Source organism: Hyaena hyaena, unplaced genomic scaffold (assembly GCF_003009895.1).
Source record: "Hyaena hyaena isolate Hyena2069 unplaced genomic scaffold, ASM300989v1 scaffold_499, whole genome shotgun sequence".
Taxonomy (NCBI): Eukaryota; Metazoa; Chordata; class Mammalia; order Carnivora; family Hyaenidae; genus Hyaena; species Hyaena hyaena.
This window is the reverse complement of record NW_024081129.1, coordinates 435,732-449,110: the sequence shown is the minus strand read 5'-3', so window position 1 is coordinate 449,110 and position 13,379 is coordinate 435,732. Positions and strand designations below refer to the sequence as shown.

The window sequence follows — 13,379 nt, the reverse complement described above, 5'->3', positions numbered from 1 at the left end:
CCCAGGTGGAGGTTGGCCCAGCCAGGTAAGTTCCCACTGCGCCACGGCGGATCTAAGAACCCAATCTTACTCCCCCTTCCAACAACCCTATCCAAGTACCCCTCTCCTGTATAAGGGCCATCATATAGGTAGCGTTGCCTATGTGCCCAGCACTGTGCCAAGTATCCTTGCATGTTACTTTCTCCATCAACCCTCACAGCAACAGTGTAGCTCAGGAACTATTTATATACGCAAGTGAGGAAACAGATGCAGAGATTGTGCCTTGCCCCCAAACACAGCCGAGCTGGCAGAATCGGGTTTTGAATCCAGTCAGTCTGTCTCCAGTGCTTGGCTCCTAACCACTACGTGGGTTCTGGGCTGAACGCCAAGTCGGAGCCTTTAGCTTGGCCTTGCCACCCTCCGAGCTCGTTGCGGAGGAAGTATGCACCACCTGGGACCGAGAAGAGGGGGGGAAGGATGCAGATCATGCCAGAGGGCTGGAAACATGGAGTCTAAGTCCAGTACGCACCCAGTGACTTGAGCCCCCTCTGAGGCCTCGATTTCCCGGGAGAACCAGCGGGTCCCCGGGCGGATAGTGAACTGTCCCGAGATTGGAACGCCCAAGCTTTCCTCGCACGCGGAACCTTTAAAGCGGCGGCTCGAGGGAGCACACGGCGCGGCTGGAGCGGCGGACCCGGCGGACCGAGGGGCGGGGCGCACCGGCCGGGGCGGGGCGGGAGGCGGAGGCGCCGCGTAGGCCCGGGAGGCCGGGCCGGCCCGGCAGGGAGCTCGAGTCCCATGCGCCGCCACATCCCCCCACGATGTTCCCCTCCCGGAGGAAAGCGGCGCAGCTGCCCTGGGAGGACGGCAGGTGAGCGGCGGCGGCCGGCCCGGGCCCCGTCCTCCCGGGTGCCGATCCTTTCCGGGCCGCGCCGCGGAATCTAGGAGCCCGAGGCCGTCGCGTCCCCGGCTGCGGGGCTTTCGGAGGGTCTGTGGTTCTCCCTGTGGGTCACTGGCTCTCTCTGCATACGGGTCTCTGTCTCTACCAGTCTCCGTCACTCCGCGGGTCTGTGTTTCTCTGATGACGTCCCTTTGTGAGTTTCTGCCCCTCTCTTTGCGAGTCTCTGTCCCTCAGTGCGGGTCCCTTTGTGTCTGTGTTTCTCCGCTGGCATCTGCCTGCGTGCGGGTCTCTGCGTTGATCTCTCTCAGTGGATCTCTGTCTTTCTGTCTGCCCCCGGCCTCTGAGGGTCTTCATTCCTTTTCTCTGGCCTCTACTTCCCCCTTCACATCCATGTAGCCTCAGACCCCGTCCTCCTTCAGGCTTCCCCACCCTTTACTGACCGCCCAGAACACACCAGACAGAAGCTCTGTATGCTAGTCTGGCACGAACTAGGCACTCCTCACACGTAATGCTGCTTCATTTCCGGTGCAGCTGTACTTGAGTGGGACCTCCTGCATGTGTTAGGTGTGAACTTGAACCAGACCCTAGCTAATGATGTTTTCCACGAAAGCAGAATTGGGGTAGGGGAGCTATTCGGCTCTCTAGATTTGGGAGAACACCTACACTTCATTCGTGAGAGATGCCCCCAAAACTCTCCTCACCCGGAACAAACGCCCAGATAGTGGGTCTCCACCCAGTGAATATCAAGTGTCCCGTGTGTCTCTCAAGTTTGCCCAGGTGCCAAAAGATTCTGGAACGTAGTGGGCACAGCTCGTGTTTGGGGGATTTTTCAGACTTCGTGTTGAAGCAGGAAGACAGGAATGTAATAGAAAGAAAGCCTGGACAGTGTGGAATCAGCCCTGGGCAGGAATCCTCTTTAACAGCCATGTGACTAGGAAGGGATCGTTTAATCTTTCTGACCTCAGCTTTTCCATCTCTGAAGCAGGGATCATAATATTTACTCTGCAGGACTGTGTGAGGTTTAAAAGCCACATATGTAACACTCTTGACACTGCCTGGCACGCAGGAGGTGTCTCCAGTTACCTTGGCAGTTGGGAGGTGCTGTAACCAGAGCAGCTGATATTCAAACCTGTATCACTAAGATTTGTGTAAGGGAAGAAAGAAAAGGTAATAGAGGAGAATTTCCATTTCCTCATCCCTTTCTGTAAACCTTCAGAACATACCTGCGTTCCCAGAAGAAGTTACTGATGTCAGTTCCTGCTTTTGACATGGGGGTACAAAGACCCACGCAACACATGCAGGCTAGTGTAGCAGTTAAGAGTGCTGGCTCTGGAGCAGGCCCGGCTGGATTTGAATCTGCCTTTTCTAGCCCTGGGCGAAGAAGGCGCAGATTGATGGAGACAAACCTCACTCGGCCCCTCAGATCAGGGTGCCCTGGGCCTGGGAGCAGCTGGGGGCTGCAGTTCTGGAGTCTGCCACCAGGTGGCACCAGGAGTTTTCAGTGTCCACTGTCGCGAGGAATTGACATTTGGCTCTGAATTCAGTTGCTCAGCCATTTGGGCCCTTAAAGCCCAGGATAAGGTGGCCTATGAGAATGTGATCCTGCAAAGGGAAGCTGGGCTGAAGCAACAGCATGTGACAATGCACAGTATACCCAGTCCATGCCATACCAAGTGATGGTCACTGCCTCTTTCCCCGAAGGTGGGAGATCTCCTCATGTCCATATCCCCGGTCTCCACCCCACCCCCAGAAAGAGCCCTGGGGGCGAGAGAAAATCTGTGGAGGTTCCAGCCTTCCCAGGCCACTGGCAGGATTGGGCTCCGCTTCTCCCCAGCGGAAACCCCTACCACAGGACAATGGGGGGTAAGTCTTAGCTGGCCATCCCTCTGCTGTGTTTGAGCCCTGGCTTCAGGGTGGCTGGCTTCCAGGTTGGCAGTTGTGTGTAGAGAAAGTCAAGAGTTGGTCTGACTCTGGCATGTGACTCGAAGCATGCCCTGACTGCTTGAACCCTTCCTGTAACTCACCGAGCAAGCCCTTTGCTGTCTAAACTCTTCTGGGACCGCACAAAGGAATGGCTTCACTATGGGGAATGACCAGGAGGGACACAGGGATTACAGAACTCTTAAGTGCTTCAAAGAAGGAAGGATCAGATGCCCCGGAGAGAGCATTCATATCCATTTGTGTGCACGCTGAGGGTGGGCAGTGCTGGCCCTGACATTGGAGCTGAGGCAGAGGGACGTTGCCGGTTGTGACATGAGAGTTGGGCCCTGAAGGATGGGCAGAGGGAGTCTCAGACTGATGTGGCAGGCTGTATGAGGGCTGGAGCAGGAAGGAATATGGTAAGCGGCAAAGGTCTGGGTTACTCCATGTGTGGCACTGGGTGATGGGGGTGGGCAAGTGCAGGCAGAATGTATACTCCGGTAACTCCTAAGGGCTGTAAAGCAAGGTGCTTTGCAGGTTGTTTCTAGGGGAGTAGACTAGAGGGAGCTTCCCTTGTCTCAGGGTCTTCAGCTCCTTCGCTATCCTCAGCAGAGGAATCTGGTGAATTCCACCTCTCTAACCCAGACAGTGCTCTCTCTCACCACTACCTCGGTGTGCAGGCTATTCAAATGCGCTTCCAGCTTCTGAACGGAGCCTGGGTTCCATACCCAGCCCCCATCTTTCTCTCCCTCTCCCGTCTCTCCTCCCTTGTTATGTGGGCTGCCTCTCGGACTGGAGATTGGAGTCTCATTCAGTGAACAGCCACTGTCAGTTTGGGCCTTGGTGTGGTTTTGGAGGCAGGGTGGCTCTCCCCAAAGTAAACACTGGCCTTTCCCCGGGAACTGATGCCAGGCACCCTGCCTTGAGGACCCTTCCAGTGTGAGAAGCAGGAATGAAGTGAGGGCTTCCACTGGGGGTAAGCCTACAGAGGAGCAGGACTGGAAGGCATCTCTAAGGCGGGGCTCCTGCCTTCAGCTCAGGCTCAGACCCTCCAGCCATCGTCCTGGAGAGTGACAGGTACCAGAGACTAGGCGTCTCACCCCTGCCCTCCAGCAGCTCTTGGTCTGACCAGAACTCACTTAGAGAAAGTAAGAGGGCGTGAAGGAACTGGGGCAGCTCTGACCCTGGGGCCAGAGGGCTTCCTGGAGGTGGGGGTCTAGAGCCGTAAGCAGGAGGATCCTGATGTGTGGTAGCAGCATGAACAAAAGCGTTAACATTGCTTCCGCACTAATTGCCAGGCGCTTGGGGCAGACCAGTCGTGTGCGCCCTACCAGTGGGGAAGCCAGAGAAGGGGTTTGTCACAGGGCTCAGGCCCCACCCGCCCTTCTGACCCCACCCCTGCTCTTGTCACAGGTCCAGGCTGCTTCCTGGCAGCCTCCCCCGGAAATGCTCCGTCTTCCACCTCTTCGTTGCCTGTCTCTTACTGGGCTTCCTCTCCCTGCTCTGGCTGCAGCTGAGCTGCTCTGGCGACGTGGCTCAGGCGGCCCGGGGACAAGGCCAGGAGACCCCGGGCCCGCCCCGGGCCTGCCCCCCAGAGCCACCTCCCGAGCACTGGGAAGAAGATGCGTCCTGGGGCCCCCACCGCCTGGCAGTGCTGGTGCCCTTCCGTGAACGCTTCGAGGAGCTGCTGGTCTTTGTGCCCCACATGCACCGCTTCCTGAGCCGGAAGAAGATCCCGCACCACATCTATGTGCTCAACCAGGTGGACCACTTCAGGTAGGGACCGGCTTCTGCCTTGGCCCACCTCCCCAAGGCCTCCCCTTGCCCTGGCCCCTCAGTGGCTCCCTCTCCCACAGGTGTCCAGCGCCAGGTGCGCCTCTGGACTGTGGAAGGCCACCCAGTGCAGTGGCAGCAGGACGGGCACCGTAAACCCCTCTTGCTGGTGTCATGGGAGTTGGACGGGAGGGTCAGGGCTGAGGGGTGTCCTGGTGTGATGTCCATTTTGAAAAGGTCACCATGGCTGTGGTAGGAGAAATCACTTTTACCAGAACAGGAGACGGGGCGGGGGGAGACTTCCTGGGCTGCTGGGGGGAGGCCTCTTGGCTCTGGGGGACCAGGGGTGGAAAGACATTTCGGGGAGGAAGTGCAGACACAGCTTTCTGGTGGATTGGCTGTGGGGTCAGGGAAAGGCAAGGTCAAGGCCACGGCTTCGAAGTTGTTCGCCATCTGGTGTTATCTTGGGTTCTGTGCCCTTCACCATGCACTGCTTCCCTCCGTGAGCCAGTCCACACATGTCACGCTCTACCTCCACCTCCTTTCCCTCCACCTCGCTCCTCTGGGAGGCACATCCAAAGGTGCTTGGACCCCACCAGGCCCTTTAGGCCTCAGGACCCCCCAGGCTCCACCCTCCCTGCCCTCGCTTTCTCCTCACCCACCTTGGATTCACGGGCCATCATTAACATCAGTCCCTCTCGCACTTCTGGCCTCCCTGACCCACCGGCCGCTGGCTGTTCACACCTGCCCGCGGGTGGCTATCTGAGGCTGGAGCTGGCACGCGTCCCCCTGGCAATGAGCCCTGGCCCAAGAAGGCCCTCTGGCCCGCTGCCTCTCCTCTTCGGAGGCAGCCCGCCACCCTTTCCACCATCCCTCTCCTCCTCAGCCTGATGACTCAGCTCTCTGTTGGAGAAGTCAAACCAACTGGAAGAGAGTCCGCCCAAGTGCCCGGGAGCCTCTGTGCTCGCGGACTAGGCTCCCTCCATGCCGGACACCCTGCCCCAGCCCCTCCAGGCCCAGCTCGTCCAGTCTTGCTCTCCTACTCAAGGACCTCGCGTCAGCCATCCACTCCTGTCTCCCCCGCGTGATTGGTTTTTCCTCTGTCCTGGGGCATTCGCATCAGCAGACATACTGACATAGCTCCCATCTAAATATAGAGGCAAAAGCCCCCGTGACCTCCCATCACTCACCCCTGTCACCTCATTGCTCTGTGCCCCTCATAGCACAACTTTCATGTCTCCCCTCTTGCCCTCTCTAGAACCTGCTCACCCCCTTGCTGACGCTGAAGCAGCTCTCACTGACCCCCAGTGAGCCCGCCTCGTTAATCCGAGCCCTGTCCTCAGTCTGCCGCTGCTGGCGGCATCTGCCCAGTGGGCTACTTCTTCCTTCTGGAAACACCTCCGTTTGACTTCTGAGGCAGCACTCGGCTTTGCCTCCTTCCTCCCCTCTGCCACGTCCTTTGCCGGTTCTACCTCACCTCCCTGACTCCTCGACCCTGGTGCTTTTGGGGCTCAGTGCCCAGGCACCTTCTTTTCTGGCAGCAGTCACTCCCTGGGGATTTCATCCAGCCTCGTGGCCGAAACCCCTCTGTGCCCTGGCGACCCCTGAGTCTGTCTTCCGGGCCCAGACCACGATCCTGACCTCCAGCCCCGTGCGTAGCCCTCCGTCTGCTGGTCCCCGGCATCCCCAGCTGCACGTGGCCGAGGCTGACTCTGGCTTTCCACCCGCCCTCTTCCCTATTTCAGGAGATGGCAGCTCCTCGCTTCCGGTCTCCCAGGCCAAAAAGCCTCCGAGTCATTCTCACCTCCTCTTTCCCTCGGCGCATCCCATCCTTCGGATTATGTCTCCAATCTGCCCACTTCTCACCACCTCCCTGAGCTAAATCCCCACTGTCTCCCGCGCAGATGATTGTTGAAGCCTCCCGACCTGGCTCGCGGCCCCCACCCCTGAGCCTCCCTTCCCCTCTCAACACCCCTGCTAGAGTGATCGATCCTCTTAACCCGGGAGTCAGAGCATGTCCAGCTCCACTCTCAGCCCTGTAGGGGCCCCTGCGTAGTACCCATGGTCACAGCCCAAGCCTGTCAGGGGCCAGCCCTGCACTGGCCGCATCCCTGAAGCCCTCCTGCTCACCCTGCTCATTCCCCCAGGCCTTCACATGTCACCCCATTACCCTGGCCTCTCCCGGCCCCCCCAGCAGACTCCCCCCTCTTCACCCTGCTTTTCTGTCCTCCGAAGCCAATGCCAGTTGACTGGCTGCTTACATATTCACTTAGTGATTTCTGTCTCCTCTTATTAGAATGTCAGCTCCTTGCGGGCAGGGCTTTGATCTCTCTCTGCCGTGGTCCTGGTGGTGCCGGTGGTGTCTGGTCTGGCACATTGCAAGCACCCGGAAGACATTTGTGAGATGAGCTCCGGGCAGGTGGGCAGGCTGGCGGCCCGACAGGGAAGTCGGTGTCAGTGTCTGGTGGGAAGGCTGCACAGGTGCTGGGGGGTGGCCGCTGTAGAAGACAGGCTGTCACCCGGGGTTTGGGGAGCACGAGCTCACCACCCCCCAACCTGTGCAGGTTCAACCGGGCGGCGCTCATCAACGTGGGCTTCCTGGAGAGCAGCAACAGCACGGACTATATCGCCATGCACGACGTGGACCTGCTCCCCCTCAACGAGGAGCTGGACTACGGCTTCCCCGAGGCCGGGCCCTTCCACGTGGCCTCCCCGGAGCTGCACCCGCTCTACCACTACAAGACCTATGTGGGCGGCATCCTGCTGCTCTCCAAGCAGCACTACCAGCTGGTGAGGCCAGGGAGCGCGCGCCGGGCGGGGAGTGTGCATGGGCAGGAGGAGGGATGGTTCTGGGGCTCGTCAAGGGAGTCCAGGAGCAGGACCGAGCCTGTCAGGGAGGATTTGGCCCCAGGAACCACGCCCTCACCCCCTCTAACCGCCCCTCCCCCCCCGCCAGTGAGCTGGCTTTGGGGCTTCAGGAGACTTGGGGTTCGTTGGTTCTCAGTGGAACAGTCTGGGAGGGGCTGGGGGCAGGGCTGGCCTCAGGGTGGCTTGCCTGGCCTCTCAGGCAGCGTCACCGTCACCGGGGACACTGGTTTACCTTCCGTCTCTCAGCTTGGCTGTCCCTGGAGTGGGTTTGTTTTCGGTACTGTGAGGCACAAGGTGGCTGTCCTAACTGCACGCTGCGTGCACCCGGGCCCCACCCAGTTCAGTGGATGGTGAAGTCCCTTCCCCAGCACCTGGGACAGGAGTCCCAGAACTGCTCCACGCTGCCTCCTGGTGGCCTCACTTGAGTGGAGTGGGGGGGATACCCCGGGGGGCCACCCCTGAGTCCATTGCTGTGGCTGGAGGTGGGGGTGGGCGAGGGAGTGAAGGTAGAGGGGAATTGGGGGGTAGGTGAGGGTGATTGGGGGAGAGTGGGAAGGACCACGTGGCTTAGACCCTCCCCTCTTGCCCTTCTCTTCAGGCTGGGGGGGGGGGGTGCCGGGGAGCCAGCTTTATGTAAAGGAAGCCCTGAGTTGGTGGCTAATAGGTGTCTGTCACAGGGCCCAGCTGTCCCTGTCCCCCCAGGAAGAGACCATGGCAGAGCCTCCCAGGAGAAGGAGGGGGGGCAGAAATCCAGCAGGAGTTGGCACTTGTCAATGCCAACTCCCCATTAGAGGTGCCTTCCACCGACAGACTTTTTTTTTTTTTTTCCTAATTTATCCATTTATTCTGAGAGAGAGCGAGCAGAGGAGGGGCAGAGAGAGAGGAAAAGAGAGAGATGCCCAAGCAGGCTCTGCACCATCAGCACAGAGCCCAACTTGGGGCTCAGACTCACAGACTGTGAGATCATGACATGAGCTGAAACCAGAAGTCAGGCCCTCAGCCGACTGAGCCACCCAGGTGCCCCCAGTCAGACATTTTTGAGAAACCAGTCAGGCCACACAGGTTCAAGACCCCCTTAGAACAGGCAAAGGGCCTGGGAGGTGCTGGCTGTTCCCCAGCAGCGCAGAGGATGCGGGAACTTTAGCCTCCCGGTGCCCATTAGAACCTCCAGGGGAGGAGGGGGAGAGAGGGGTCCTTGGCCCACTCCCCGGCGGTGGGGGACCAGGGAGCACCCTCAGAGAATGGGACAAGTGACCCTCCCTGTCTCTGTGTCAGTGCAATGGGATGTCCAACCGCTTCTGGGGCTGGGGCCGCGAAGATGACGAGTTCTACCGGCGCATCAAAGGGGCCGGGCTGCAGGTAACGCTCGCCCCGGGGCTCCCCACCTCCTCAGCCATTGGGGCTGCCCCCGGTTCCCTGCCCTGCCCTCAGATGACATTCCTGGGGCTTGGGGATGACCTCCCCCAGTTCGGATCCCAGCCCGACCCCCCCATTGGGCACACCTCCTCTGCAGAATGGCAGTGCAGGCTCCTGCCTGTGGCCAATGGCCTGTGGCAGGCAGTGGGGCCCCAGAGGACTAGCGACAGGGACCAGGGGCGGCTCCGGGAGGGCGGCCTGACGCAACTTCCTTTGGCCTTCTTAGCTTTTCCGCCCCTCGGGAATCACAACTGGGTACAAGACATTTCGCCACCTGCATGACCCAGCCTGGCGGAAGAGGGACCAGAAGCGCATCGCAGCTCAAAAACAGGTGCTGGCTGGTCCCCAGACTGGGGATGGGCAGGTGGTGATGTGGGGAAGCAGCAGGCCGAGCGTGTCCCTGGGCTCTTCTCGGGCGGATGGCCCTGCCCTCCCCTGCCTGGCATTCTGTGCCAGTGGCTGTTACGGGCACCTGGCCACTGTGGGTAAGCTGAGACCTCGGGGTCCATGCAGGTGGGGGGCAGGGGAGGGCCTCAGCCCTCTGGCCAGCGTCCCTGGCTGACCTGTGACACAGGAACCACAGTCCCCACGCAACCTCTTCTTCAGGAGCCGCATTAGCCTACCCGAAGAATGTCCACCCTCTTGCTTGCTGGTGGGGCGCGGCGGTGGCCTCAGGGCCCTGAGCGCATGCCCTCTCCCCTTTCCTCCCCAGGAGCAATTCAAGGTGGACCGGGAGGGAGGCCTGAGTACCGTGAAGTACCGTGTGGACTCCCGAACAGCGCTGTCTGTGGGCGGGGCCCCGTGCACTGTTCTCAACATCCTGTTGGACTGTGACAAGGCTGCCACCCCCTGGTGCACGTTTGGCTGAGCCGGCTGCACAGTAAGGAAGCCTGTGCCCACAGGCCACACTGCTCGCTCAGGCTCTGGAGAAAGCCGCAGGCCACAGGCCCAACTCCCGAAGGATGCAGATGCGGGGTGGCCTGACGCGGCAGGTCAGAAGCCGCACATTTGCAGCAGCCCCGCCCCCGGAGGTGGGCTGGACCCTGGACAGGACACACAGGGGTGCCTGGGACGCTGCTAGCAACAAGCGTTGATGGAGAGAGGCTGCGTGTGGCTCTCCCCTGGGACTCTCCGCCCTCGCCTTCCTGCTCGCCCTGCTCTCCCCTTCTTAGCTGCCCAGACCTGAGGGCTTGTCGTCCCTTCCCCCGGACGGCCTCATGCCCAGGCCACTGACGTGGGTGGCCAGGACGATGCACAGGGCTAAACTGCAGGCTCCTGTGCAACCCACACAGGAAGGGAACGGCTGAGACCAGCTCTTGCTGCCTGTCACCACACAGGAGTGCGGGCCTGGGGTTGGCCAGCTCTTCTGAGTTCTCAAAAAGAAACTTGAATTCTGGATTCTTAAGTGAAATCGGTTAGTCTTTAAATGATAGCAGCTAATTGAAACTTCAGAAAAGTGTGGCAGGGCAAACCATGTGTCGCGGGCCACCAGTTTGTCACCTGGAGCTCAGGGGAAAGAGCTGGGGGAAAAGATGGCGACTCTTTTCCTTATAAGCGGTCAGGGGGGTGGGGCAGGGCTGGGGACACCAAGGCCAGGGGAGGCTCAGATGGGAGAGACCTCAAAGGCCAAGCTTCCTGCCGTCTCCCACAGGCTTCACTGCCCCTCCGGGCAGTCTGACCCCCTCAGGCTGTGGTGGGGTCCGACTCTGGGGTGGGGGCGGCTTCTTTCTGACCCATGGAGATGGACAGAAGTAGACCCTCGGGACCGTACTTGGGGTAGACAAAACGTGGTGGCAAGGACTTGGTCATAGCTTGAGGGTGGGAGGACCACGTTTCCGAGGCGAGAGGGAGGAGCAGGAGCATGGTGGAGTGTTCCCAGCGTGCGGGCATTTACCACTGTTCACACACTGTCCAGGAGAGGTGAAGGAGGGGAGCCGGGGGGCTAACGACACTGGGAGGTGAGGGGCCCTGCAAGGCAGATCGCTCCTTCGCAGCATGGACTGCCAAAGATTTGGGCCAGTGGTCAGAGGAGTCCATTGTTAAGAGCGGTCTGCTTAACAATAAATAGGGAGGAAGGGATTGAAGTCCCAGAGTTCAGGAGGGTGGATTCAACAGCTGTGCTCCAAAATGACTACCCCTCAGAGGGTAATCTCAGGGCTGCTGGGTGCAATTGTGTGGGTTGCACACTGCACCACCTGTGCAAAGCATAGTGGAGTACAGTGTATCTGTTCGGATGGACAACAGAGGGTCCTTATCCTCAGTTGCCCTTGCCCAGCAGTACAGCTTCCCTCAGTACAGTGAGAGGCAGATGGATTACTGACGGTGCAGGAGTGCTGGGAGGGGCTTTGTCAACCTGGAGGCCCAGGAGAGGGGAATGAAGTGCCCCCTGTGTGCCAGTCTCTGTACAACCCTGGCTGCATCATCTTGGACTTAACACAACATGGAGGCAGAACAGCAGTCTGTGTGGTGTTGGTGCGACTGGACGTGACCTCACAGCGCCCAGCTTGTAGCAAGACTTAAAAGGACGAGGAGCTCCCTCCTTGCCACCTGCATGGAGGGCAGAGAATGCACAGAGGAAAAGCAGGACCCACTGCCTGATCCTGGACTGGGGCGCAACTCCAACCACATGGTCCCCCAGCCACTGCCACCACCTTCAAGGAGCCTGTAGGCACCCAGCCCAGGCCTCCCCGGGGGTCGCTCCAAGAGAGCAGGAAGGGGCTGAGCAGTCCTGGCAAGGGTAAGAAGCAGAGCTCTGAAAATGCCCAAGCACTGTGGTTGTCTCTGTGGCTCCATGAAGAGGGCCTGGCACCCCCGTGTTGCTGGCCAGGGCGCAGGTGAGATCGGCCCCGGACGTAGCAGCACCTGCCCTAGCATCTGGCCCACATGGCGGCTGTACTAATAGCTTGCTGAGCGGTCACCATGTACAGAATCCTTTATGTTGCATTAGCTCGTGAGGCCCCCTCTAGCCAAGCCAGGTCCTATTTATTAACCTGTTTTACGGATGACAATCATGAGGCATAGACAGATAAGTAGCTTGCCAGGGTCAGAGAGGTGATACCTGGTGGGACTTGGGATCTGAACCCCAAGACCCTGGCTTCAGAGCCAGATTCCTTCATCCCTGGCCTGTAACAGCAGGTGCCAGTGCACAGAGGCTCCCTCCCTTCCAGACCTTCCCTCCTCCTCTTCTTGGCAGGGAGGCCTGACAGGGAGGGCTGGCCAACACGCTCCCGTGCCCCTCCTGCCTCTGGGACCAAGCAGAGCCTTGGGGGAGACACAGACGGTCTGCCTGTGCTGCCTCTGCCTGGGTACAATGGGAATTTGGCTGCTGGAGAGGTCCCTGGGGGATCTTTGGGATCCACAGCATGGCACTGTGTCTGAGGGGTGTACCTGGGGCTTGGGGAAGGCCTCCCCGAGGAGGCGGGACTTTCTAGGGGAGCTATATTGCAGTCGCGATGGGAAGGGTGCATCAGCAAGTGCAAGGCAGAGACACCAGGGACAGTGTGTCATGTTGAGGGGCTTGGAAGCAATTTGGGGTGTCCCTTGTACCCCAATACGGTATAGGAGTCAGAGGAGGCGGGTAGCAGAGGAAAGCTTAAGGTGACCGGTGAGGATCTGTGAAGGCCACATGGAACAACTTGTAGGCTATTCCACAGGCGCCGGGGCTCCAAGCAGGGGAGAGTCTGAGCGAGGAGACAATTATGGTGAGGTCTGCGTTACAGAAAGATCCTTGGGGACTGGTGCAGAGGCTTGGAGGATGGAGTCTGGACAGAGAGCTGAGGCTGAACAAGAGGTGATGAGTCCTTGGACGCCTAAAGGGCTCAGTCGGTTAAGTGTCCGACTCTTGATTTCAGCTCAGGTCATCATCTCACCTTTCATGAGTTTGAGTCGGGCTCTGCACTGACAGTGCAAAACCTGCTTGGGATTCTCTCTTTCTCTACTTTCTCTCTCTCTCAAAATAAACTTTAAAAAAAATTAAAATAGAAAGAGATGATGAAGCCAGACTGAGCCACCCTTCATGGAGGGCCTGCCTCCCCGCACACTCTTTCCCAAAAGGACAAATGGAGGTCCGCGGCCCCTTTTCGCTCAGCCTTCATGCCTCCAGGGCATTTTTTTAAAGGACAAACCAAAGGAAAAGCAACTTCACTTTCAGCTTCCGCCTGTAAAGGGTTTGGGGAGGTCCGTCACCCCCACCTTCACAACAGGAACAAACCTCAGCAACCAGAAAGCAACCACTTTTCTTGAACCCAGCAGAAAAGTGACGCTGGGTGGGGCGAAGTGCCACCCTCCGAGTCTGGAGAGACCGGCAAATAGAGCTGAGTTCGGCTAACCTAGAGCAAAGCTGCTGGGGCTGCAGACTGGCAGGAGTACTTCTGTTCTAACTTCGACAGATCGTTGGAGGCTGAGGTATGTGGCCAAGAGCAGAGGAAAGTCCCCTCGGTCTCTAGCAGAAGAAAGGAGAAAGTAGCCGTTTAAAAATATACCCGGGGGCGCCTGGGTGGCTCAGTCAGTTGGGCACCCGACT

General features: G+C 59.2%; 1 protein-coding gene across 2 annotated transcripts; it reads left to right on the top strand.

Moving 5' to 3' along the window:
• Nucleotides 1-718: 718 nt before the first annotated feature.
• Nucleotides 719-10,268, top strand: B4GALT7 (beta-1,4-galactosyltransferase 7). Of its 2 annotated transcripts, XM_039254621.1 has the most exons (6): nucleotides 719-850; nucleotides 4,214-4,576; nucleotides 7,138-7,363; nucleotides 8,717-8,800; nucleotides 9,084-9,188; nucleotides 9,570-10,268. In XM_039254621.1, the coding sequence occupies exons 1-6, from the start codon at nucleotides 801-803 to the stop codon at nucleotides 9,723-9,725; spliced, it is 984 nt and encodes a 327-aa protein (XP_039110552.1). In that variant the 5' UTR covers nucleotides 719-800; the 3' UTR covers nucleotides 9,726-10,268. The 2 variants fall into 2 exon arrangements, with proteins under 2 accessions (XP_039110552.1, XP_039110553.1); XM_039254622.1 differs by lacking the exon at nucleotides 8,717-8,800.
• The last annotated feature ends 3,111 nt before the right edge of the window (nucleotides 10,269-13,379 follow it).